Below are 24,711 nucleotides of genomic sequence, written 5' to 3'. Positions count from 1 at the left end.
TTAGGATTTTTATGGTTTCAGGTCTCACATTTAGGTCTTTAATCCATTTTGAGTTTACTTTTGTGTATGGTATAAGTGGTCAATTCATTTTTAACTGAACGGTTTTGTCAATGAGGTCTTATTTCACTGCATTCTTACTATATGCCCTATTTCATACCATACATAAAAAGATTTTCAACAGCCTGATTCTTTGAAGCCTAATCAAGTACATCACAGATAAAAATTAAAGTAACAAATGTATTTAACAGCCATGATTTTAAAGAGCAATCTTTAAAAGATAAATCCCATTATTAGCTTCCATTAAGAGTAGGCCCAATTCGGGGCACCTGGATGACTCAGCTGGTGAAGTGTCCACCTTTGGCTCAGGTCATGATCTCAGGGTGCTGTGATCGAGCCCCACATTGGGGTCTCCACTCAGTGGCGAGTCTGCTTCTCCCTCTCCCTCCCTGATCACTTTTGCTCTCTCTCAAATAAATAAATAAAATCTTTAAAAAAAAAAAAAAAGAGTATGCCCAATTCACATATAATTCTTGCTACCCAGATTTAAACTGGTGATTTGGAGAATTTGCTACATAAATTCTTAGACTTTAAACTAGTAACTTAGGTATTTAAAATACAAAAAAAAGTATTTGCAGAAATAAATCTTTATTTAGGTTCCTGGTTTCATAAGGTCAATGATGTGTAAGCTAACGAGAAGGACACATATCATATACTAGCACTCAGCACAGTTGCCAAGCAGACACTCATTAAAGCCATTATCCCAAGTTTTATACTTTTAACCAAGACCAATGTCTAAAGAAGTAAAATCTAAACCTAAACGGGATTTACTAAACATATTTAATACTTTGAAATTCTTCTTTAAAAAAATGTGATGATGGAATGATTACCTGAACATTCTTTTTTTTTTTAATTTTTTAAATTACTTATTTATTTATTTGAGAGAGAGTGAGCAAGAGAGAGCACAAGCCAGGGGAGGGGCAGAGGGAGAGGGAGGAGTAGACTCCCCGCTGAGCAGGGAGCCTGATGTGGGGCTTGATCCCAGGACCTTGGGATCATGACCTGAGCTCAGGGTAGATGCTTAACTGACTGAGCCACCCAGGTGCCCTTACCTGAACATTCTTTTTATTTTATTTAGACATAGAGAGTGAGTGAGCAAGCGAGAGAACACGAGCGGGAGGAGGGGCAGAGGGAGAGAAAGAAGCAGACTCCCCCGTGAGCAGGGAGCCCGACATGGGGCTCAATCCTGGGACTCCAGGATCATGACCCAAGCCAAAGGCAGATGCTTAACTGACTGAGCCACCTAGGTGCCGCCCCCCCTTACCTGAACATTCTTAATCATCTATATCTAATGGCTACTTGATAAAAAAAGATTCCAAATCAAATCAGTTCCCACTAAAAGGTAACTTCCATTATTGTAAAAAACAAATCTTGTTCTTTGAATTTGTAAGATTTAAATAATGGATCTGTATGACATTAGGGGCACCTGGGTGGCTCAGTCGGTTAAGCGCCTGCCTTCGGCTCAGGTCATGATCCCCGAGTCCTAGGATCGAGTCCCACGTTGGGCTCCTTGCTCAGTGGGGAGCCTGCTTCTCTCTCTCCTTCTGCCCCTTCCCCTGCTTGTGCTCTCACTCTCATTATCTCTCCCCTCTGTCAAATAAATAAATCAAATCTATAAAAAAAAAATTTTTTTTTAATAAATAGATGTCTAGATTAAAAATATTATTTCCATGCCTCCTGCTAAACCTCTTTCATGCCTAAGCTAGGCAAACACCTGGTACATACTCATACTTACAGAACAAAGCTGTTCATAGTGTAATTGCTTTAAAATCATTAATATAATAAAGATGTAACAGAAATAAGTAATTCACTAAAATGTTTTAAATTCATTAGTCCCCAGTCAGAACACTGCCCTCCAGTGTTGGAAGCACTTACCTATCAATTAAAGCAATGATTATGTTCTTCACATTTACATTTTGGTGTAACTCAGCACAGGCCCGGAGAAAAGGATTCAAAGTTTGAAGGTGGAATTCATCAGGGAAAACCTAAAAATCAAATAATAATTAATTGACACAAGTAAAAGTATTTCACATTATATTCTGGACTTACGGTAAAGTTCATATTTGTGGAATCAATCATTTAAATCTTACACAACTAGGGGCGCCTGAGTGGCTCAGTTGGTTAAGCAACTGCCTTCGGCTCAGGTCATGGTCCTGAAGTCCCTGGATCGAGTCCCGCATCGGGCTCCCTGCTCGGCAGGGAGTCTGCTTCTCCCTCTGACGCTAACCCCTCTCATGTGCTCTCTCTCATTCTCTCTCTAATAAATAAATAAAATCTTTAAAAAAATAAAAATAAAAATAAAAATAAATAAAAATTAAAAAAAAAATAAATCTTACACAACTAAATTCAAATACATTACTTTTGAGCCTCTTTCAACAAAGTACATCTACAATTAAATTAAAACTAATGAGAACTAGAGAACTTGGAGGCTACTCTTTCCTACATTTTGGGGGGAAAAACAGATCAATACAGAGACCACATTATCAGTAAGAAAATAATTCTTTACTCAGAACAGCTTATTTTCTTTTCTCTTTTCTTTTTTTTAAAAAGATTTATTTATTGGGGCGCCTGGGTGGCTCAGTCGTTAAGCGTCTGCCTTCGGCTCAGGTCATGGTCCCAGGGTCCTGAGATCGAGCCCCACATCAAGCTCCCTGCTTAGTGGGAGGCCTGCTTCTCCCTCTCCCACTCCCCCTGCTGTGTTCCTGCTCTCGCTCTCTCTCTCTCTCTGTCAAATAAATAAATAAATAAAATCTTTTAAAAAAAAAAATGTATTTATTTTAGAGAGAGAATGCGGGCGAGCATGCATAAGAGTGGGGGGAGGGGCAGAGGGAGAGCGAGACCAGCAGACTCCCCACTGAGCCAGGAGCCCCATGCAGGGCTCAATCCCAGGACCCCCAAGATCATGACCTGAGCCAAAATCAAGAGGCAGATGCTCAACCCACTGAGCCACCCAGGTGCCTCAGGATAGTTTATTTCTATTCTATCAAGATTTTTTTTCAAAACAATGAAAATTAATGAAGGATAAAATGAGTCTTTTTTTTTTTAAAGATTTTATTTATTTGGCAGAGAGAGAGACAGCAAGAGAGGGAACACAAGCAAGGGGGAGTAGGAGAGGGAGAGGGAGAAGCAGGCTTCCTGCCAAGCAGAGAGCCTGATGTGGGGCTCGATCCCAGGACCCTGGGACCATGACCTGAGCCGAAGGTAGACGCTTAACGACTGAGCCACCCAGGCGCCCCTAAAATGAGTCCTTTTAAAAGGTAAAATAAATGTCCTTACTTACCTGAATAATACACTCCATAAGATATTCTTGAGCCAAAGCATCCCTGCAATTCACAACTTGCTCCAATATGCCAGTCAAAACAATCTAAAAGAAAAAGGTAAGAGTTAAAACATTATTTTTAAATCCTAAGCCACTCCTCTAATAACATATTTAAGCTATTAATTTGAGAATTTTATTTTAGATTTTTCCAACCCATACTTACTTTTTAAATTAAACTTTAACATTTTACAGAAGAATTTTTCAATAAAAATTTAATTCTGGACTTCTACTTAATAAGTCATTTAGGATGAAGTTGATTTTATCAATTTTTTTTCTTTTATGATTTGTGCCTTTTGTGTCCTAAGAAATCTTTGTCTAATCCAACATTATAAAGATTTACTCTGTATTTTTTTCTAAAAGTTTTATAGTTTTAGGTTTTATATTTAGGCCTCTGATCCATTTTTTGAATTTTTCTATATGGTATGAGAATGGGTCATAGTTCAAGGATCTTGTTTGCACACAGATGTCCAACTGTTCCAGAAACATTTGTTGAAAAGGTTACTATTACACTTTTATCAAAAGTAACTTATTACATATGGTGAGCCTATTCTGGACTATCTTTTCCAGGGCTAAGCAAATCTAGCTCAATGTCTGCTTTTGTAAATCACTTCCATATTGTCTGTTGTTGCTTTTCACTACAAGTGCAGAGTTTAGTAGTTGCAGACAACATGGCTTACAAAATCAAACAATCTTTACTATTTGGTCCTTTATAGAAAAAGTCTGTAAATCTCTGCTTTACTCCTCCCACTGATTTATGTGTTTATCTCCTCCACCAATATCACATTCTTAATGCAGCTTTAGAGTCAATCTCAATTTAAGAAAAATTAGTATCTTAATAATATTGAGTCTTCCAATCCACAAACACAAACTGAAAATATATCTTTCAATATACTTGTCTTTAATTTTAAAGTGGTTTTCAATGTAATATTATTTAATAAAAATATTTTAATTGAAAAAAATCAGACTTCAATTTATATTGACATATATTATGTCATGAAGTCATGACATAAGAAAAGGTTACAAGTAAAAAGGATATACACCTGTTTGTAACGTTCCACATTTACACCTTCCAATTGACTGAGGCGCACCAAATTTGTTCCCACTAAAATTCTCAGTTCTTGTCTTTCTCGTTCTCTTTTTTCTCTATCTCGGCTATGTCCCTGATGCTGCATTCGCACCCAGAGCTTGTTCATCTCTGCAAAGTTAAGTAGTACAAAATCCATGGAATCACTGATATCGCCAGTTGTTTCTTCACTGCAAAGAGAGTTGAAAAAAAGTCTTTACATACACTATTTACACTATAGGACCAGCTTACTGTTCTCGTTCTCCTTTGTGCGTTTCCTTCTTATCTCTTTAATACATCAATGTTTTATAGAAGAAATTTTCAACTTCATTGGCTTAGTGTTCAATTTCAAAGGAAATAGACTCAAGAGAAAAAAAACACCAGGGAGAGGACACAGTACAAGTGTAAAGGAACAAAAAACTTTCCCTCATTCCCTACCCTGGGTCAACTTGTTCTCACAGCAACTCCATTAATTCGAAAAGCTTTAAAAAAATGATATTTATAATGTACTAACTACGTAATTTTTTTAAAAGATTTTATTTATTTATTTGAGAGAGAGAGAGCACGTGTATGAGCGCACAACCGGTGGGGAGGGGCTGAGGGAGAGGGACAGGGACAAGCATACTCGTGCTGAGCACAGAGCCCGATGCGGGACTCAATCCCAGGACCCTGGGATCATGACCTGAGCCGAAGGCAGATGCTTAACCTACTGAGCCACTCAGGCACTCTAACTATATCCTTTTACTGTTGAACATTTTACGTTTTCAACTGGAATATAAGCTTTGTGAGGGAAGAGACCATGTATTTCCTGCTTATTTTTCATCTTGTAGGATAGAGAGCATAGTTTTCAAAATTTTTTAATGATTGCCTAATTAAATGCTCAAAATTGACAGTCAAATCATAATAAAACAAATAACCTCACCATCTTCTCAATACCGCTAAATTTTTACCTTTTCTATACCATTTAACTTTATCACATGCATGGTAAATTTTTATATTTTTTCTCTTAAAAAGGAACTGATACAGATATACTAAAAACTACTGAACTGTACACCTTAGAAATAAATGAATAAATGAACTTAAACAAGGAGTGCCTGACTGGCTCAGTCAGTAGGACATGCGACTCTTGATCTCCGGGTCCTGGGATTGAGCCCCATGTTGGATGTAGAGATTACTTAAAAAAACAATTTTTTTAATAAATAAATAAACTTAAACAAAAGGAATTAAGTTCCTCAATCTAGGAAATCTGCACATAAATAGTTCACCTAATTGGTTGCAGACCACAGCTGGCTGACCATCTACCCCTATGTGGAATTTAAGTGCAATGGACGTGGATACTGGAACACTGGTCACACAAGAGACAGGGCTCTCATTGAAAGGCTTTTGTTTCTTCTGTTTTGACATTAATATGTAATTTGTGTATAGAGATAATGTAAATCACTTATATCCAGGGTATCTGGCAGTCCATAAATGACAAAAACTGATTAAGACATTCAAGAAACAACACAAAAATTAGCTAGTTCATAGAATAAGTTAAGCATATGTCAGTACTTAATCACAAATATAACTTCAAAATATAATTCATTTAAAAAGTCCCATCGTCAAAGAATACTTAATGTAATGGAAAAACGCTCTCATAAAATTACGTTTAATGAAAAAAGCAGGTTCTAATAAATAATCCACAAACACAATTTTTATAAGAGTATATTTTGCATCATACCACATATGCTGAAGGAAATCGCTACATGAAATGCTACAAGTACTGCCTGTGGGTGGGAGAAATATTGATATTTGTTTTTTTCTATACACTTTTCTATACTTCTTATATATTCTACAACAAAAAAGTATAACAACTAAATCAAAAAAGAAAATCACTTACTCTGTTGGCTCTCCTTCATCAGGCAAGATGTTTCTGGTACACTGAAGAAGATAGTTCCGAAGAAATAAACCTCTCAAGGGATGCTGCACACCACGACACATTTCTACCAAATCTTTCAAAATATCTTTCCTGGACTGAGGAAATGACTTGACATATACAACTCCAACTGTGATCAACAGATAACTAGGGGAATTATAAGGAAACATTTGATTAAAATATTCATAAATAAATAAATAAAATACTAAAGTCAACAATTTGATTGTCTAAACACACTGAATCCAAACATATTAAGCAAGACAGGGACCAGGTTTTTCTTCTGCACAATGAAAAAATATCTAATTTAAAATAACAACTCACTGACCTTCCCCCAATCTACACATATACTTACATACAAACTACATACACATATAGACATATAAAAATATATGTGTACATATAAGTATATAAATATGTACACACATACATATATACATACATAAGTATCATTATCACCTTTAAACATACTAGTAAGAGAATGTCATATTAATTTTTCTAGTAGCCAAGACATTAAACAAAATAGTATGCCTACTTTTTCTATTTCCAAAATTCTTCAATTATCCATATAGAAATAAAATTAATTATACCTTAAAACTTAAAAATCCAGAATATCTACCAAAATGTTAATTTCAATTTGTTAAGAAATTAAATAACCTTAATATTGGTTTTTAAAAATCAAAGTGGAAAATGCAGATATAAAAACCCTCAGATTCTCAATTACTTACAGCCTTGGGATAATGTTTCCAGCATACTGTACAAGTTCATAGAGATCTGCCACTTTTCTTCCTTTAGCAAATTCATCTGTCAGGTAGACTTCCAAGTAGTGTAGTTCATCAGAAATAGCCATATCTTTTAATTATGATTAAGGACTCAAATAAATCTAAGCCAACCTAAGCAATACTCTGGAACTTGCTGGAGTCATTAAACTATCGGACAGATACCTTAAACGTTAGTCCTTTAAGAGAACATGTTTAAATGAAGACAGAATTTCAGTTGGGCTTTCCTTATTTTAAAATAAGGGTTTTTATTCACTTATATGTTGAATTTAAGAAACAAAACAAATGAGCAAAGAGAAAAAAAAAGAGAGACAGACAAACCAAGAAAGAAAGAGACTCTTAACTAAGAGAACAAACATGGTTACCAGAGGGGAGGTGGGTGGGGGAATGGATTATATAGGTGATGGGGATTAAGGAGGGCTCTTGTGATGAACACCACGTGATTCTAATAAAAACTTAAATAAATGAAATAAAATAAAATGCTAGGGATGCCTGGGTGGCTCAGTCGGTTAAGCGGCTGCCTTCGGCTCAGGTCATGATCCCAGGGTCCTGGGATCGAGTCCCACATCGGGCTCCTTGCTGAGCAAGGAGCCTGCTTCTCCCTCTACCTGCCTCTGTCTCTCTCTCTCTGATAAATAAATAAAATCTTTAAAAAAAAAAAAATAAAATAAAATAAAATGCTAAAAAAAATAAAGTAAGAGTTTTTAAAGATGTCTGGTAAAGCAAAGCAGTAAAAATAAGGATTGCCCATCAGACTACTAGAGGTTTTGAAATGGCAAATCATTGAATTCATTTTCACTTCAGAGTCCTGCATGACAAAATCTAAGCATTAAAGAACCAACTGCCTAATAGCCTCAATATCCTTCATGAAGGATATAGCAACAAAGAAGTTTAAGCAAAGAAAGAGGGTTTCTGATACTAAGTTTTTCTTTTTCTCACAAAATTTACATGGAGGAGTACTATTTGGTTAAGACAAAGAAAAATAATGTAATGCCAGAAAAACTTAATAAGAAAAAAACAAAATATGGCCTTATCAAGAAAAAAGTATGATCAGAATGGTCTTCAACATTCAAAAGATACAAAGTTCATAGTAGCTCTTTGGTGATAACATAGAAGTCCGGAGTTCACCAAGCATATTAGAAGCATGTTTCAGAGCATCCATAAGCTTGTTTTTGTCCTACAGAAATACCAAGAGAATTGATGGGAATGTTTAATTTAAACAAACATTTAACTTGGATTTGTTACACAGTATATAGCACTTAAATTATTTTAATTACATAACAATCAGGTTTAGTTTCACCTTGCCTTCTCTCTACTGAAATAAAAAGATTCATGGTTCCTCACCTGGACTGCAAAGCTTAGCAAGTCTTATTTAACTAGGACTATAAATTTCCTGGCATAACTCTAATCTTTCCAACTTCTAGTGACTATAAAAGTAGCTCCATTAATTCACATTTACCTGCAATCAAGAGAGCTGGCATATTAATTCTTTTAAAGCAAGCTACTATCCCGACAATGGCTTTATCATAAAGACAGAGATGTCTGAAATGACCATCCCTTAAGTATGCTTTCCTCTGCACAATGCCCATGAGTCCCACTCAACACATATATGCACACAATGCCTTTAAATACAGGAAACAATACTCATACTCAGAAAGAGACAGAAGCAAGCAATAATCAAGCTCCATACCCACCCATTTTCTCCATTCCAAGACATTTTTTTTTTTTTGCAAGGAAAAAATACAATACATATAAATGGTTAAAACAGCATTTAGAAATTGTGAGACACTTTACAAAGGTAAGATATCATCATCAGAGCAACTTATAACTTGAAGTACCAGCCTATTTGGTTCCATTTCTTAAATTTTAATGCAGAGAATCTATAGTTTCTAAATAGATTACTTCCTACCCTGTCTTTCAGAATATGAAAACACAGAAATTGGTGTAAGTATAATTTTCCACCTGGTTGCTGCAAAAAATATGTATCTATTCAGAATGGAAACAAAAGACTTGTTCAAGATAGAAAAAAAAGATGAATAATCCAAAATGAAAGCATTTAAATACATCCGTTCAACAAATATTTATTAAGCACATTTATTATGTCAAATACTCCTCAGGTTTGAGGTACAGAACCAATGAGACTAGTAACTAAGGTCAGATATTGGTATCGTGATAAAAGGTAGGGTGGTCTCTTGTCCTCGGGAAGCTTCCATTCTGATAGGGAAGACAATCCCAAATCATAAATGTAAATGCAAGTAAACAGCGCTCTCTGCTGGAATTGTTCCATGCTTGAGGGAGGTGAGATGGAAGATGTATGCCAGAAGACACTGAAGATTACATTCAGCAGAAGCAGTGGTACTATACAACCTTACAAAACATACAGATTGCAATTTCGCCTCCCATACTGACATTCTTACCAGGCATCTCTTCATCTGGAATGACTGGACCTTCACAGCCTGTATGGCTTCATCCAAGAGCTTTTCCTGCTCATCCTGAGGTGACTGCTGTGTTGTAGGCTGAAAAATGAAAAATACTTCATTAATGTCTCATTAGCACTCTCTTCTAAAAAATCTGTTATTTCTGTAGTTCTAGCCATAGCCCTTTTCCAAGGCTTTCATAAAAGGTTCATTCCAGTTCTAGATCTCAAACCCATTTATCTATTTTTGACAACTATTGAACCGTGAGCCATACCCAGTCACCCAAATTAATAGCATAATAATGCTGAAAGGGAACAGTAATGGGTAGAGAATCTCTACTCTCTCAGAAAATGACTCAACATTCTTGTAGCAGGTTGGCCTCAAACAACATGTGGTGTTAGTCTGAATCCAACAACAGAATATAGCCATATAACCAATCTAATCCTTATGATAGGTATAGTCTCACCCAAATCTCTAAAAGCCTCTTTTTCTCCTCTATACTACTTTTCATCTGCATTTTAGTCTAGTCTTAGATCAAGAAACCAGTTTATCAAACAATGACCTTCTCAGGCAATATGCCACAAGAGACTAAAGAACTTAGAAATAAAATAGCTGACATTATTATTAGTGACTGATAGTAGACCATAAGGAGTACTCTCCTCAAGTACCTACCTTATCATTTCAAATAGAAAAATCTACAGCTATAATGGACAAAATATATCTAGATACTCTTCCCTTTGTTATCAACAAAAACCTGCTTGCAAAATTAATTAGATCTACTGGTCAAACAGAATTAACCACTCCATCCTTCACGTGTATAAACACTGTGTTTATACCTCTACTGCAGTATGCATTATATTGTAATTATAAATAATGGTCATTTTGATGTCCTCGGGACCCAACACATTGCCTGACACATGTTCACTGTATGAACGAATGAGCTGGTTTTAGAATGTTTAGGTTATATGTTTAATAAAAAATGGCTAAAGAATCAACAGATGGGGGTGCCTGGGTAGCTCAATCAGTTAAGTATCTACCTTTAGTTCAGGTCATGACCTCAGGGATCAAGCCCTGCATCAGGCTCCCTGCTCAGCAGGGAGTCTGCTTCTCTCTGTCCCTCCCTCCACTCATTCTCTTTCGCTCTCAAATAAATAAATAAAATCTTAAAAAAAAGAATCAACAGATGAATGGCTAACTTGTGGTATACACATATATATAAATATGTATACTGGAATATTATTCAATCATAAAAAGGAACAAAGTAGTGATATATGTGACGTGAATGAAACTAAAAAACATTATGCTAAGTGAAAGAAGCCAGACACAAAAGACCATGTATTGTATGAGTCCATATGAAATATCCAGAACAGGCAAATTATCCATAGAAACAGAAAGTAGACTTGTGGTTGCCAGAAGAGAGAATGGGGGAATAACTACTTAATGAGTACATGTTTTCCTTTGGAAGTGATAAAAATGTTTTGGAACTGGACAGAAATAGTGGTTATATAACACTGCAAATATATTAAATGCCACTGAATTGTTCACTTTAAAATGGTTAATCTTGGGGCGCCTGGGTGGCTCAGACGGTTGAGCAGCCAGCTCTTGACTTCAGTTCAGGTCATGATATCAGGGTCCTGGGATCAAGCCCTGAGTTGGGCTCCATGCTCAGTGGGGAGTCTGCTTGAAGATTCTCTCTTCCCCTCTGCCCCTCCCCCAATATTCTCTACCTCCTCTAAAATAAATAAATAAATAAATAAATAAATAAATAAATAAAATGGCTAATCTTACGTTGTATGAATTTCAACTTAAAAAAATGTTTAAAGGTAAAATGCCTCTTATACAATGAGATGGAAAGGAGGAAGGCAAAGACTTACACATAAACCTAAAAGTTAAATCTGGTCTGTTTTATTATCTAAGACAAAACTGCACTGAATTTGAGATTAACAAAAACCACATAAAACCCATTTTTTAATTAGAATCACTTATAAAAATGGAAAACTTCTTGGTCTAACTTTGGAAAGAAAAAAATTAATAATACGAAATGCCAAGCATCTCTATTTTTTTCCTATAGCAAATCTAGTAACCTGTGCTTCCCTATGACCACGCTTCTTCACAAACATATACAAATTTCAAAGAAAAAGTTATGACTTTTAAACTAAACTTAAAGGGAACCTTAATTTATACAGCAGAACTATCAAGTGTAAAATGTTGGTTTCAGAAGCAAAGACAACACCAGCATCTGAGGATTCTGACTTAATGAAATTCACTACCCATCCTGGGCTAGTCCCCTGAGAACTTCAGTGACACCAAGCTATGGTTTGGATTTTTTTGGCTCTTTATCTCTAGATGCAACAGATTTAACAATTATTAGAATCAATGGATTTCATTAAGTTCAGATGACCAACTTAGAGATAAATCAGGAAATTTTTATAATTATTGTGGTAAAATATATATAACATATAATTTGCCATTTTAACCATTTTTTATTTTTATTTTTTTAAAGATCTTTATTTATTTGACAAAGACAGAGGGAACACAAGCAGGGGGAGTGGGAGAGGGAGAAGCAGGCTTCCAGCCAAGCAGGGAGCCTGATGCAGGGCTCGATCCCAGGACCCTGGGATCATTACCTGAGCCGAAGGCAGATGCTTAACGACTGAGCCACCCAGGCGCCACATTTTAACCATTTTTAAAATGTGCAGTTCAGTGGCATTAAGTACATTCACATTGTTGTACGGTCATCACCACCATCCATCTCCAAGTATTCTTTCATCGTTCCCAAAGGAAACTCTATACCCATAAAACAATAACCCCCCATTATCTACTGCTACCCCAGGCAACTTTCTCTATGAGTCTGTCTCTATGAGTCTGACTTCTCTAGGTACCTCATATAAGTAGAATCATACTCTTTTGTATCTGGCCATTTCAATTAGCATAATGTCTTCAAGGTTCATCCATGTTGTAGCATTTGTCAGAATTTCCTTTCTTTTTAAGGCTGAATAATATTCCATCATATCTATATACCATATTTTGTTTATCTATTCTTCTATTGATGGGATACTTGGGTTGCTTCCACCTTTTGGCTATTGTGTATAATAACATTAATATAGCAAATAAAACTGTAGTTACAAAGAGACTACAGAGATGCCTGGGTGGCTCAGTTGGTTAAGCATCTGCCTTCAGCTCAGGTCATGATCCCAGGGTCCTGGGATCGAGTCCCGCATCGGGCTCCTTGCTCAGTGGGGAGCGTACTTCTCCCTCTGCCTGCAGCTCCCCCTGCTTGTGCTCGCGTGTTCTCTCTCTCTCTCTGGCAAATAAATAAATAAAATCTAAAAAACAAAAACAAAAAAAAACAAAAACAAAGAGACTACAAACAATTCTAAAAATATTTGTATAGAATCCAATAGATTCAGTGATCTATAAACAAAAACTTAGCAGAACTCTATTTTGTATCAACTGGGTTTAAAATAGAAACAAATACAAAATATAGAAAATTACAGACTTATTACAAGGTAGGCTACAAATGAAGAACTAAAGCTATAATAAAGAAATGAATTTTAATTTTTTATTTATTTATTTTTTAATTTTTATTTATTTGACAGAGAGAGCACACGCAGAGGGAGAGAGAGGGAGAAGCAGGCTCCCTGCTGAGCAAGGAGCCCGATGTGGGACTCAATCCCAGGACCCTGGGATCATGACCCAGGCCGAAGGCAGCCGCTTAACCGACTGAGCCACCCAGGAGTCCCTAAAGAAATGTATTTTTAGATATCACTCCCAAGACAATGTAGTTATGCAAATGTAGCCATTATGTGGCTATTCCAAGGGAGTGTCTTGATGTCCTTCCTGGGAATTGTCACATAGAGCAAAAACAGTAAGAACTGTTATGAACATGCTACCATTAAACACAAGCCAGGTAATCAACGTCGTCTCACTTATGGAAGTAGTTCTCCATTTACAAATGACTTTGTATTTATCAGTTACATGGATGAGAGAAAAATGGAAACACTAAAGAATCAAGATCAAATTAACATTTGTAACTAGGCTCACTTTAGCTTGAGACCTAGGACAAACAGTCCTCCTAAGTCTATATCATTGTAAGGTTCAGAGAAAGTGATCCATCATGGACAGATCAGTTATAAAACTACTCTCCATTCCAACAATGTGCATTCGTTTCCTCTTCTATTAAACAGGGACAATAAGAGTACTTATATTACTATTATGAGGAATAAATGAAATGACACAGATAGAGCTCAGAACACGCCTAGCACTTAGTAACACTTTATAAGTGTTACCATTATTATTATGCCCCCTCAGATACAAGCAATTATCTCCACCCATCCTAGCAACTCATTTGTTGATCCATCTCTTCACTGATGCTGCAGATGTAATCTAACAACACAATGTAAATCAACTATAAAACAAAAATAACCAATCTCACAAAGACACAGAATTTCATCACATTTAATGAAAATACTATTTTTAAAATTGTAAGCCACAAAATTACAATTGAAGTAGGGAGCATTAAGGATGATGAGGGCTCGGGAACATATAATTTGAACATTAAACTGGCTCCAACTTCATTTACCGATACATTTCCCCAGGAATTCTATGCTGGTACACACCGTGAATATTCACTTCTCCCAGCTTCATCTACTGGCAACACTTTTTCTTCTCCACCTGGAGAATTTTTTTCTTTTTTAAATTTTACTTATTTATTTGAGAGAGCGACACAAGCAGGGGTAGGGGAAGAGGGAGAAGCATACTCTCCACGGAGCAGGGAGCCCAACTTAGAGCGCAATCCCAGGACCCCCACATCATGACCTGAGCCAAAGGCAGATGCTTAACCAACTGAGCCACCTAGGCGCCCCTCCACCTGGAGAATTTCTGCTTATCTTCCTCCCTGTATCAGTTCACATGTTACTTTCTGTAGTCTTTTTCAAGCCCCCTGCGCAGAACTTTCTCCCTCCATGACCCCACAACACTGAGCTGACAGTGCTAATAAAGCAATCCTCAGACTGTATTACATTAAGTTCCACAAGCATATCTCCCCCTTAGACTCTTAAGCTATTTGACGGCAAGGACTATCTTTGTTTCTAGTGCCCAGCAGTCCATGATATTAGAAGGCATACAAGATGCTTGGTGAATTGAATTGGATCCCAGAATTTTAGGACTGGGAAGAGCCAAAGAAGCAAAAATAAATAAAATCTAAAAAACAAAAAAACTTTCGGATGCAAAAGTGAGACTCAAGACTGAATGACTTGCCCAAGTCATAGAAACAGTGACTGTGACAAGACTGATACCCAAGTTTCCTTTCTCAAAAATGTTCATGAGGACAAGACTGTGTGTCCTGCTCACTGCTCCAAACTGGTTCATCTAGCACTGAACCAAGATGTATAGCAGATCCCCAACTAAGTGCTTTCCATTATAAAACACTGTAAATATCAATTCATAAATGCAGAGAAACAGACAAACCCTAGTTAAATTTTTACACTGTCCTTATATCACTTCCCAATAGTAAAAATTCTGAGAAATAAACAAAATCATCTTGTATGGCAATACAGTATATGAAAGTAGTACATGTCAAACATTTAATCCTACTTTCTGGCATTAACACATCTAAAGTGAAGCTTGTTTCCAGGCTTACAGATTTATAGAAACCTGTCTACATGAAGTAAATAATGAGAGAATTAAAATTGCCATACAGTACACCAACGTTCAAAAACATTATTTATACACTGCAGACTATGTCAAAAGCTAATGAAATGCAAGTGACAACTTGCCTTTGTGAAAACTAGGCACATGGATTCACATTTTGAGGAAGTTCAAGTTTACAGGCCAAGAGCCACACCGCGATTTGAGGCCATCACGAAGAGGCGCTAACAAGAACGAAGGCCTACTTCCAGCAAATAAAATACTTGGATTTCATCAATGGGGAGACATGTAAGAGAGCCAGGGTGTCCAATGAACAAATATTAAAGGGAACAAAAAGTCTCCTTTCTCTCTATCAGAATTAATGGATATCAGATAGCATGAGTCCTTCCAGGAAATTCACGTAAGCGAGTCCCTAGAATTCGCTGACAAACACCGCAATGGAACGGGGCTATGAGGCCGAAAAAGAGCAGGGCACCATTTGGACCCTCCAGTAGGTATTTCTTGCACAAGAAAAGGGCGTGGGGCCAATAGAGCACTATCAGGCACAAAGGTGGAAACGCGCGCCAGCGAGAGAGCAACCTCTGGGCGGGTCCCGACGCCACCCGAGTCTCAGGCCCTCCGCAACGCCCCCGACCCAGCCTGACTCTCAGACCCGTCCCCTCAAGGCGCGGTGGTGGCCGACTCCACTCAGAGGCGGCGGCAGGCCTTCACGGAGTTCAGAGCCTACAGGCCGAGACACCCCCTCAGAAAGGCTATCCCATTCGTGGGCAACCGCCGCTATCAGGAGCCGCCGCCCACCCCGATCTCGGAGCAGCCCGCCTGCGGCCTTCCCCGGCCTGTCCTCAACCCGCAGGCCAAGCCCGGCTGGTCTTAGCCCTGATCGGGCTGCGGGGCACCAACTCCGCCCGCAAAGCTCCAGGGCGGTGGGAAAGCGCAGGGCTTGGGAGAGGGATCGGCCCGGGGACCGCCGCCCCTCAACACTCACCATGGCGACTCTCCTAAGCCTGCAGCAAGCAGCACCCACCCGGCGCAGAGCCTCGCGCGGTCAGGTGACGCTGCGGCCTCTTCAAACCCCGCCCTCTTTAGCCCCGCCCCCGGGCCCCCGCAGGCGGCTCCTCGATTGGCCCGCTTCTAGGAACTCAAGTCTCGCGTGTTTATTGGCTCTTGCCACTTATCGGTGGACTGACGGACCTGGGTGCCAGCCAGTCTCTCCACAGTGTGAGAGGGCAGAAAGGTGCAGAGTAGCAGGGTATCTCTTGGTGGTAGGAAGGAGTCAGCAGGAAGTAAAGGCATCGTTTGAGGAATTTGTCAAGACGGGAGAAATGGAAGGAGGGGGAGCAGGAGTGTTCACCGGCCCAGGAGTGTGCAGTCGTGGTGCGCATGAGCAAAGGGAAGACGAGGCTTGATTTGTGGAGCGAGCGCGACTTCTCGTCCCAACCAATCCAGATGCAGCAGAGGGGTGGGGCCTGGCCCTCACTGGCGGACGCGGCGTTTGCGCGCGGGTTTCGTCGCGTTGCAGCGGTTCGCGCGAGTCGTCTTCCGCGCCATGGAGTCTGGGCTGATCCGGCGTTTAGCGGCGCGCTTGGGTATTGCCGAGCCAGATGTGCTGAGGTGGGTCTGGCGGCGTACACCTCAGCGACCTTGGACTGTCCTCAGGCGAGGCCCGCGTGTCGGGCGGCGGCGCCGAGTGAGAGAGGGACGCTGGAGCCGGGTGGCATTAGGCCCTATCTCAGGAACTTCCCAGCAGTGGGCTTATATCAACTGGCAAGACGGGGCGGTTGTAGACGTCCTTGGGAACAACTGGCTCTGTGGGATGCACGGTGATGGGACAGGGAAAGTCGATCTTTGGTCGTTCCGCAGATACTTACTGAGGGTCTATTTACAGCGGTGAACCACACAGGCGGGGTGCAGACCTCCTTGGAGGTCACTGTATGACGGCGAGAACTAGGAGGAAAACGAAACCGTGGCGTGCCGAGTCGAGGGAGGGAGGAGCACAGAGCGCGCCCTGGCGGCTGCTTTTCATTAAAAACAACATCCTAGATATATGTTAACTAACTAGAATTTAAATAAAAATTTGAAAAAATAAATCTTAGAAAGGCCTCGGAAGGGCTGCCACTTGTGCTGAGACCCGATTGATAGAACGTGCCAGCCATGGGAAGATGTGGGAAGAGCGGCCCAAGCTGAGACAACAGCTTGTGCATAAGCCCTTTGCATAATCCAGGGTTAGAAATAAAGCTATTGTGGCTGAAGTGTGAAGAGCAAGACTAGGCCCAATGGCTTGCTGCTCAGTTAAGTGAGGGAAGGGAAGGAAAGCACTTGTTGAAAGAGTTGAAGTAAGACCTCCTGAACTCCGTAATCATTTAGAACAGCCGTTCTCAAAATGTGGTTCCTGGACCACCAACATCACTATCGTCTTGGCACTCGTTAAAAATGCAAATTCTTGGGTCCCACTTCAGGCCTACTGATCAGAAACTCTGAGGATAGGACCCAGCAATCTGTTTTCACAAGCCCCAAGGTGATTGTCTTGTACATTAAAGTTTGGTACCACTGATTTCAAGGAAGGGGTAAAAAGAACCCTGGTGTAACTGCCAGCGTCTCTGATAAGTTCATGTTTGTCCCAGTAATGGAAGGATGAAAGCAGGTGTTTTTTGTTGTAAGAAATTGAACTTACTTTTGCTTAAAAGTACTTGAGCACAGTGGAGTCTGAAGTCAGGGCTGGTTCTGTCTTAGAAAACATTGTCCCACAACTCCAAAGGATGTGCCTTTCATTCCCACCCCCACATAAACTTGCATGGGAGTTAGGCCCAGAATGAAATCCACTCTGCTGTATTCATTGTTTACCAAAGTGTTGAACAAACTTCTGGAAAAGAGTTTCAATGAGCATGTTGCCTTTATAACCAGGAAAGCAGAGGAGTACTTGCGACTGTCCCAGGTGAACTGTAATGGCCTATCTGCACATACCACAGAAACCAGCAATGCAGTCATGTGCCTGGACCTTGCAGCTGCCTGTATGAAGTGCCCCTTGGACAGAGTAAGTAGGTCACATTGAATGTCTAAATAATCCTCTACAACATTGAAACTTAATTGTACATTTTAATTTCTGGTTGGACTAGACTCAAAACTTTTGTGTTTTAGAATTTTCCTGGCTATTGTCATATATGATTATTCTAGATGAACTTTAAAATCATTTTTGGCGAGTTGCAGAAAATTCCCTTTACTATCTAGTTTCCTTGGCCACCTCTTTCTTTACTCAAGACCATCTTTTATGCCACTGCTAGCATCCTCCTGAAGTGCATGCTTTAAAACCAATGTGTGTTTTTCTTCTAGTATCACAGTGGTTGAGCGCACAAGCTAGGAGTCAGGAAGAGTTCAATGTTGAGACCAGATTTCAATACCACCAGTTACTAGCTCTGTGAGCTTCGTTTTCTCATTCATAAAGTGGGGATAAGAATATGGATTTCACTAGATTGTGAGGATTAAACCATATACTATATGTAACACACTTAACAGTACATATCATATAATGATGGTATTAAAAACACCATTAGCTCCCAATGGGTTGGCTCCCCATTACTGTCAAATTCTCCAGCTTCTCTTGAACACTAACCTCAAGCTACACTATTTACTTAACAGACCATTCACTTTAATGATTTACAGCTTTGTAAAGGCATTTTTTTTTTACCTGCATTTCTTTTCTGACAAGCTTCTATTTGTCTTACATGACTCTGCCTTGTTGTTATATCCTTTATGAAGCTTTCCTTGACTCTTCCAGGCAGTGTTGCTTTCCCTCAGTTGTTGATCCTCCTGTTTCCCAGTTTCCCTCTCTCCCTTTCCCCTCCACACACTCATCCTTCCCACCTCCACTCCCACTACTTCCCTCCTTCCTTTTCCCAGTGAATTACACATTGGCATTTTCCTTGAAAGACAGGTGACCATGTATGTGTCTCCTGTGTTTTTATTCACAGCTTGGCTATAGTAACACTTGTTGTTTTTTAAATTATCTGTGCTTATGCATGACTGTCTATTGTGAGCCCCTTGAGAGCAGTGCTCAGCTCTGCCTGACGTGATTACTGACTTTTGACTAAATGAAGCTAAACTTTTAGATAGAGCCACTTGCCACAGAATTAATTAATTTTGAAAAGTTGACTTACTAAACAAGTGTTTAAGGGCACCAATATATAGAATGATTATGATTATAATTTTTATGATTAGTGCATTTTTTTCTTTCAAAGGCTTATTTAATTAAACTTTCTGGTTTGAACAAGAAGATGTATCAGAGCTGTCTTAAATCTTTTGAGTATTTACTGGGCCTGAAATCAAATATTGGAATAAGAGACCTAGCTGTACAGTTTAGCTGTACAGAAGCAGTGAACATGGCTTCAAAGATATTGCAAAGGTATGAAGCATAAAGAACCTTAATTGAAAATTTATACTGATACATAAAGCAGAATTATCTAATGTCCTGTTTTCAGTCTTAAAAAATAACTAATATGGTAAGGTGACATAATGCATTATCTTGTACATTTAAGTAGCTTACAAATTCTGATTTACATTTTCAGTCTCTTTGAAATAATATTTTTTAACAAATAATTCTGCAAATACTGCTTTCCCTTAGCTATGAATCCAGTCTTCCACAAACACAGCAGTTGGATCTCGACTTATCCAGGCCACTTTTCACCACTGCTGCATTACTGTCAGCATGCAAGTAAGTGTGCCTTTTAACCTTGAGGAAAGTCCACAATTTACAAATAGATTTCTCATTCCCAAAGAGGGCTTCTAATTACAGTTTATTTCAACTCAGAGCATGTTTTCCCATATAAATAATATTAGAAATAGTGGCCGAGTGACCAGGTTCTGTTTATCCCACAATATAGCTGACAATTTGGAACTCCTATTGCCAGAAGTCTACTTGCCAAATGGCAGCTATATATATAAGCAGGGTATTCTGTTTTCAGGGTCCACCTTTTTTTTGTTTTGGTTTTGTTTTGGTTTTTTTTAAGTTTTTTATTTTCTTTAGTAATCTATACACCCAATGTAAGGCTCGAACTCACAACCCCGAGATCAAGAGTCACATGCTCTTCATCTGAGCCAGCCAGGCACCCCCAGGCTCTACCTTTTTTAAGTGATGAAATCTGTCATTGAAACTGTGGTTTGTGATTTTTCCAGTCATATATTTTTTTAAAGTACTGATTGCAACTGTTTTTTCAAATAATTTACAAAACACCAATGATAAATGTTTACATCTGGATCTTAAAATTTGGGGTTATCTTTGTGCATACCGAAATGTTACCTTGGAATTATTAATAATTGTTATTTTTTTCTAAAGTTGTCTTGTTTTATCTTGCTGGAAAACTCCTTAATAAAATAAAAGGTAGGGGTGCCTGGGAGGCTCAGAGAGTTAAGCATCTGCCTTCAGCTCAGGTCACGATTCCAGGATCCTGGGATTGAGCCCCACATCCGGCTCCCTGCTCCGCAGGGAGCCTCCTTCTCCCTCTCCCTCTGCTTGCTGCTCCCCCCTGCTTGTGCTGTCTGTCAAATAAATAAATAAAATCTCTAAAAAAATAAAATGTAGTTGGCCCTTAAAGACTGGGTTTATTACTACCCAGCCTCTAATTTTGGTTGTTTAGCTCTATTAGCCACATACTTAGGAGCGATTAATTGGCATTCATAGAAAATGTCCCTTTGAGGGCACCTGGGTGGCTCAGTTGGTTAAGCGCTGCCTTCGGCTCAGGTCATGATCCTGGAGTCCCAGGATCGAGTCCCGCATCGGGCTCCCTGCTCGGCAGGGAGTCTGCTTCTCCCTCTGACCCCCCTCCCTCTCATGCTCTCTGTCTCTCATTCTCTCTCAAATAAATAAATAAATAAATCTTTAAAAAAAAAAAAAAGAAAAGAAAATGTCCCTTTGATTCAACAAAGATATGTGTATATAGAGAAGGAGTATGGCTGCTACTGGAAAAAACAATATTGACAAGTAACCCCACTTTTGAAACCAAATTACACTGAGCAAAGAAAGGTTTGACTTGATCTATTATCCTAAATAAGAAGTCTGTTTTGTATATTTCATTAGTAGTTGTTGTGGAGTGGTAAGTAGTTCAGCAAATCATTAACATCTGAGATTCACTAAGAAAGAATTCTTTGAGGCATGAAGCACTAGAGCTTCAAGAGAAATGTCTTCTATGCGCCCCTTTTATTACATAGCAGATCTCATGTATATTTTGACTCAGTCCAATAAACAACTAAATAAATAGCTTTAAAAGACAAGTTTACATAGTTACAGCTAATAATATATGTTTGGAATAAAGGGAAAACTAAACAGTTGGGGACTCTTCATAAAGCATGGGTGGAAAAGAAATAAGTTAATAATTTGGTTGGCCAGAGGAGATAACTATATTGGTCTTAAAAACAGTAATTTGTCAAATTCTTTTGTAGGATTCTAAAGCTAAAGGTGGATAAAAATAAAATTGTAGCTACATCTGGTGTAAAAAAAGCCATATTTGATCGACTATGTAAACAATTAGAGAAGATTGGGCAGCAGGCTGATAGTGAGTATTCATTCCATATTTCAAGAATGTGTCATTTGAAAATGTAAGCCAGCTGGTAAAAGTCTTAATATTTTCAAACTTGCAAAATGGCTGCTTTCTGAATTCTGTATTTAATGTAAGACCAGGTAAGTTTTTAGTGAGAGATTTTTTTGTTTTTCAAATAAAGTAGCTTAATAACCTTTAAAACACCTGTGACTGTATGACTCCATGCCTGAAAAAACAGATTCTCTGTTAACATGCTCCAATGTTAAATGCCAGCCTCCATATACATAAACTAGAATAGAAAAGATTCTTAAGTCTGACAAGAGAAACCAAGGAAGAGAAGGGCAAGATTATTTGCCTTCTCCTTCTCCTTGTATTTGGTCAGTCAAGGTGTCTAATTTTTTTTTTTTTTTTTGGTGATCCAAAATAAGCCCAACTACAAAAATTGAGAATAGGAGAAAATTTAGCCCTCATGACATGTTTTTTTCCTTAAGGAGAGGCTGGAGATTCAGCTGCTCCACCACAGAAGAAAAAGAAGACAATGGCTGAACCTCTAGCAAAGGGTAAGGCGTACTAACACTGGACAGACTTTGAAATTAGTGCAATGGGATTAGGTGTACAGTGGGTTTCATGCAGTGACTAGTCCTGTGCTACTTGCCTGATAAGAGTCAGGTTTTAAATAAATCAAGACAATCATTTGATAAGACCAGTTTTCCAAACAGTCATTTACAGAAGTTAACAGAAATACTATGTAAGTAAGAACACATCTAAAGCCAGACTGCTTAGGTTCAAATCCTACTTTACCACCCACTGGCTCTATAACTTAGGAAAGTCACTTAATTTCTGTAAGCCTCATTTCCTAATCTATAAAGTTGTGATTAATATTAGCACCCACTTCATAGAATTGTGGTGAGGGTTGAATGAGATGATGCTATTGAAGTGATTGGTGCAGTGCCTCGAAGCACAGGATAAGTGCTTGATAAATGCTAACTACTTACAGGACGTTGTGGAGTGCTTGGGGTATAAGAGCAAAAACTGATGTGTTAGCTGCTGTTTCCACTTTTCATTTCAGCATGATAGTCCCTATTTTTAATTAACTAATTAGATCCTTCAAACAAGTTTACTTGTTTACTTGTCAGTATAAGAATTTTGAAACACTTTTGAAAATTTTCTCTTACAGAAACAGAGAAGGTCGTAGAAAGCTCACATAAACTGCAAAAAGATGATGATCTGACACAGGATTATGAAGAATGGAAAAGGAAAATTTTAGAAAATGCTGCCAAAGCACAAAAGGCTACAACAGAGTGATTGCAGCTTCTAGACTACCTTGGGTTGCAAACCAACAGTACATCTGCCACCTCAATGAAGATGTGAGAGCTTGGGAATTTTGTTTGAACTTTTATAACAAGGATCCTAAGGCTGTTGCCTTAATAGCAAAGAAGCGAGCACTGCGGCTGAGCTCTTGGCGGCAGGCTGGCTGGTGACATGGGCAACAAATTCATTAGGTCAGGCACAGTGCCTGGTTGGCATGGCCTTGGCTCCCCACAGGTATGCATTCCTACAAAATGGAATTGAAGCCATTTTGCTCTTTCATTTTAAGCAAAAGATAGTTTCCTGTCCTATCCAGAATATAAAATTCAGGCTGAATGGAGTCTTAAGGATTTTACTTGGGTTTTTATGTAAGTTTCATGGTTTGACTAAATCAGTGTATGGTACAGCCTAAATTAATAAATGTTATTTTTATATGCATTCAGGTTGTCCTTGTCATCAGTTTGGGAGTCATTGCTATTCCAAAAACTGTCTACTCTAGTAGAAAAAAGCCATATGCTGAACTATACTGCTCACCAGACCACAAACTCACTCTCAAATCAGACTTCCTGGGTTTAAGACCCTGCTCAACCTCTTACTACTTGTCAGACCTTGAGCAAATTAATTAACTTCTTTATGCCTCATCTATAAGTAGGACTAAGAATGGTGTCTACTTCATAGAATAATTTGGAGGTATGACTGAGCTGATACATGTAAAACATTTAGCACAGCACCTGGTATAAGTAAGTACTTAGCAAATGTTAGAATATAGAGAGAAATTCACATATAAATGTCTCACGTAATGAATTACACACTAGCAGCATATTAAAAAGTCAGATGGACTGAGGGTTATTTTCTTTGAAATCCACATGCTGAAGAATGTAACCTTATTAAATACTCCTTGTTTTAAAACTATAGGAAAGGGCCTTTGTGGAAGATAAGTTGCTAGGGGCTCTGAGGCATCATGCCAGGCATGATTTTAACTAAAATTAAGAATACATAGTCTAATTAAGTATTTCCATAAAGAATGTAATAAAGAGACTACACCCAAATTTTAAAAACCTTCAGAATGGTATCAGTAATACTAGTGGTTGCATTTTATCTGCTGTAAGTAAGGCATAATACCTGCTGCATAGGCCTGGAGTGCTGAAAGAGTGATTTCTCTTCTTCCCCTGACCTTTTTAATTCTAGATACTTAGCAGTTCAGTTGAAAGAAATACCACAATCAAAGGATCCCAACACAAGCTTAATATCCAGCAAGCCCTATGGTAGAGGGGAATGAACATGAGCTTTGAAAGCAATTACAGTGCATTTAAATTCTGACTCTGCCACTTCTACCTTATGGAAATTTCAAAACCTTAAAGAGCCTCAGTTTCCTCATTTATAAAATAGAGATATTTTCTACCTTGTGAGGATTAAAGGTAATATTTCTAAAGTACATGGCACTTAGAAGGCATTCACTAAACAGTAGCTCTTGTTATTACTTTGATCTAAAATGGATAAGTAAGTTTTTATTAAGATTTTATTTATTTGAGAAAGAGTGCAAGCGGTGGGGAGGGGGGTGGCAGGGGGAGGAGCTGAGGGATAGGGACAAGCAGACTCTGTGGATCCCTGAATGGGACCGGGTTAAATCCCACAACCCCGAGATCATGACCTGAGCTGAAATCAAGAGTCGGACGCTTA

At 38.6% G+C, this 24,711-nt stretch overlaps 2 protein-coding genes across 3 annotated transcripts in view; one reads left to right on the top strand and one right to left on the bottom strand.

The window, feature by feature from the left end:
* Positions 1–16,289, bottom strand: part of VPS35 (VPS35 retromer complex component) — a 31,566-nt gene extending 15,277 nt beyond the window's left edge. For both annotated transcript variants that reach the window (XM_036088257.2, XM_036088256.2), the window contains exons 1-8: positions 16,182–16,289; positions 9,548–9,646; positions 8,211–8,307; positions 7,080–7,203; positions 6,319–6,501; positions 4,417–4,630; positions 3,338–3,421; positions 1,933–2,042 (exon numbers count right to left, since the gene is read on the bottom strand). In XM_036088257.2, coding sequence (XP_035944150.1) covers positions 1,933–2,042; positions 3,338–3,421; positions 4,417–4,630; positions 6,319–6,501; positions 7,080–7,203; positions 8,211–8,307; positions 9,548–9,646; positions 16,182–16,184 — 914 coding nt within the window. In that variant the 5' untranslated portion in view covers positions 16,185–16,289. The remainder of the gene's footprint in view (positions 1–1,932; positions 2,043–3,337; positions 3,422–4,416; positions 4,631–6,318; positions 6,502–7,079; positions 7,204–8,210; positions 8,308–9,547; positions 9,647–16,181) is intronic.
* An 81-nt stretch (positions 16,290–16,370) lies between these two features.
* Positions 16,371–23,469, top strand: ORC6 (origin recognition complex subunit 6). The gene is made up of 7 exons (XM_036088258.2): positions 16,371–16,807; positions 18,098–18,227; positions 19,429–19,592; positions 19,812–19,901; positions 21,626–21,738; positions 22,215–22,283; positions 22,901–23,469. The coding sequence occupies exons 1-7, from the start codon at positions 16,743–16,745 to the stop codon at positions 23,026–23,028; spliced, it is 759 nt and encodes a 252-aa protein (XP_035944151.1). The 5' UTR covers positions 16,371–16,742; the 3' UTR covers positions 23,029–23,469.
* Positions 23,470–24,711: the final 1,242 nt, after the last annotated feature.

The sequence above is a fragment of the Halichoerus grypus genome, chromosome 15 (genome assembly GCF_964656455.1).
Source record: "Halichoerus grypus chromosome 15, mHalGry1.hap1.1, whole genome shotgun sequence".
Classification (NCBI taxonomy): domain Eukaryota; kingdom Metazoa; phylum Chordata; class Mammalia; order Carnivora; family Phocidae; genus Halichoerus; species Halichoerus grypus.
This window is presented reverse-complemented; position numbering and strand designations above follow the sequence as displayed.

Bases quoted from the DNA above. Each gene is read 5' to 3' on its own strand.
- ORC6 (XM_036088258.2), top strand. From the start codon at position 16,743: ATGGAGTCTGGGCTGATCCGGCGTTTAGCGGCGCGCTTGGGTATTGCC. The intron at 19,593-19,811 runs GTATGAAGCATA...GCTTTCCCTTAG, and splicing joins GCTTCAAAGATATTGCAAAG to CTATGAATCCAGTCTTCCAC. The intron at 21,739-22,214 runs GTGAGTATTCAT...TTTTTCCTTAAG, and splicing joins GATTGGGCAGCAGGCTGATA to GAGAGGCTGGAGATTCAGCT.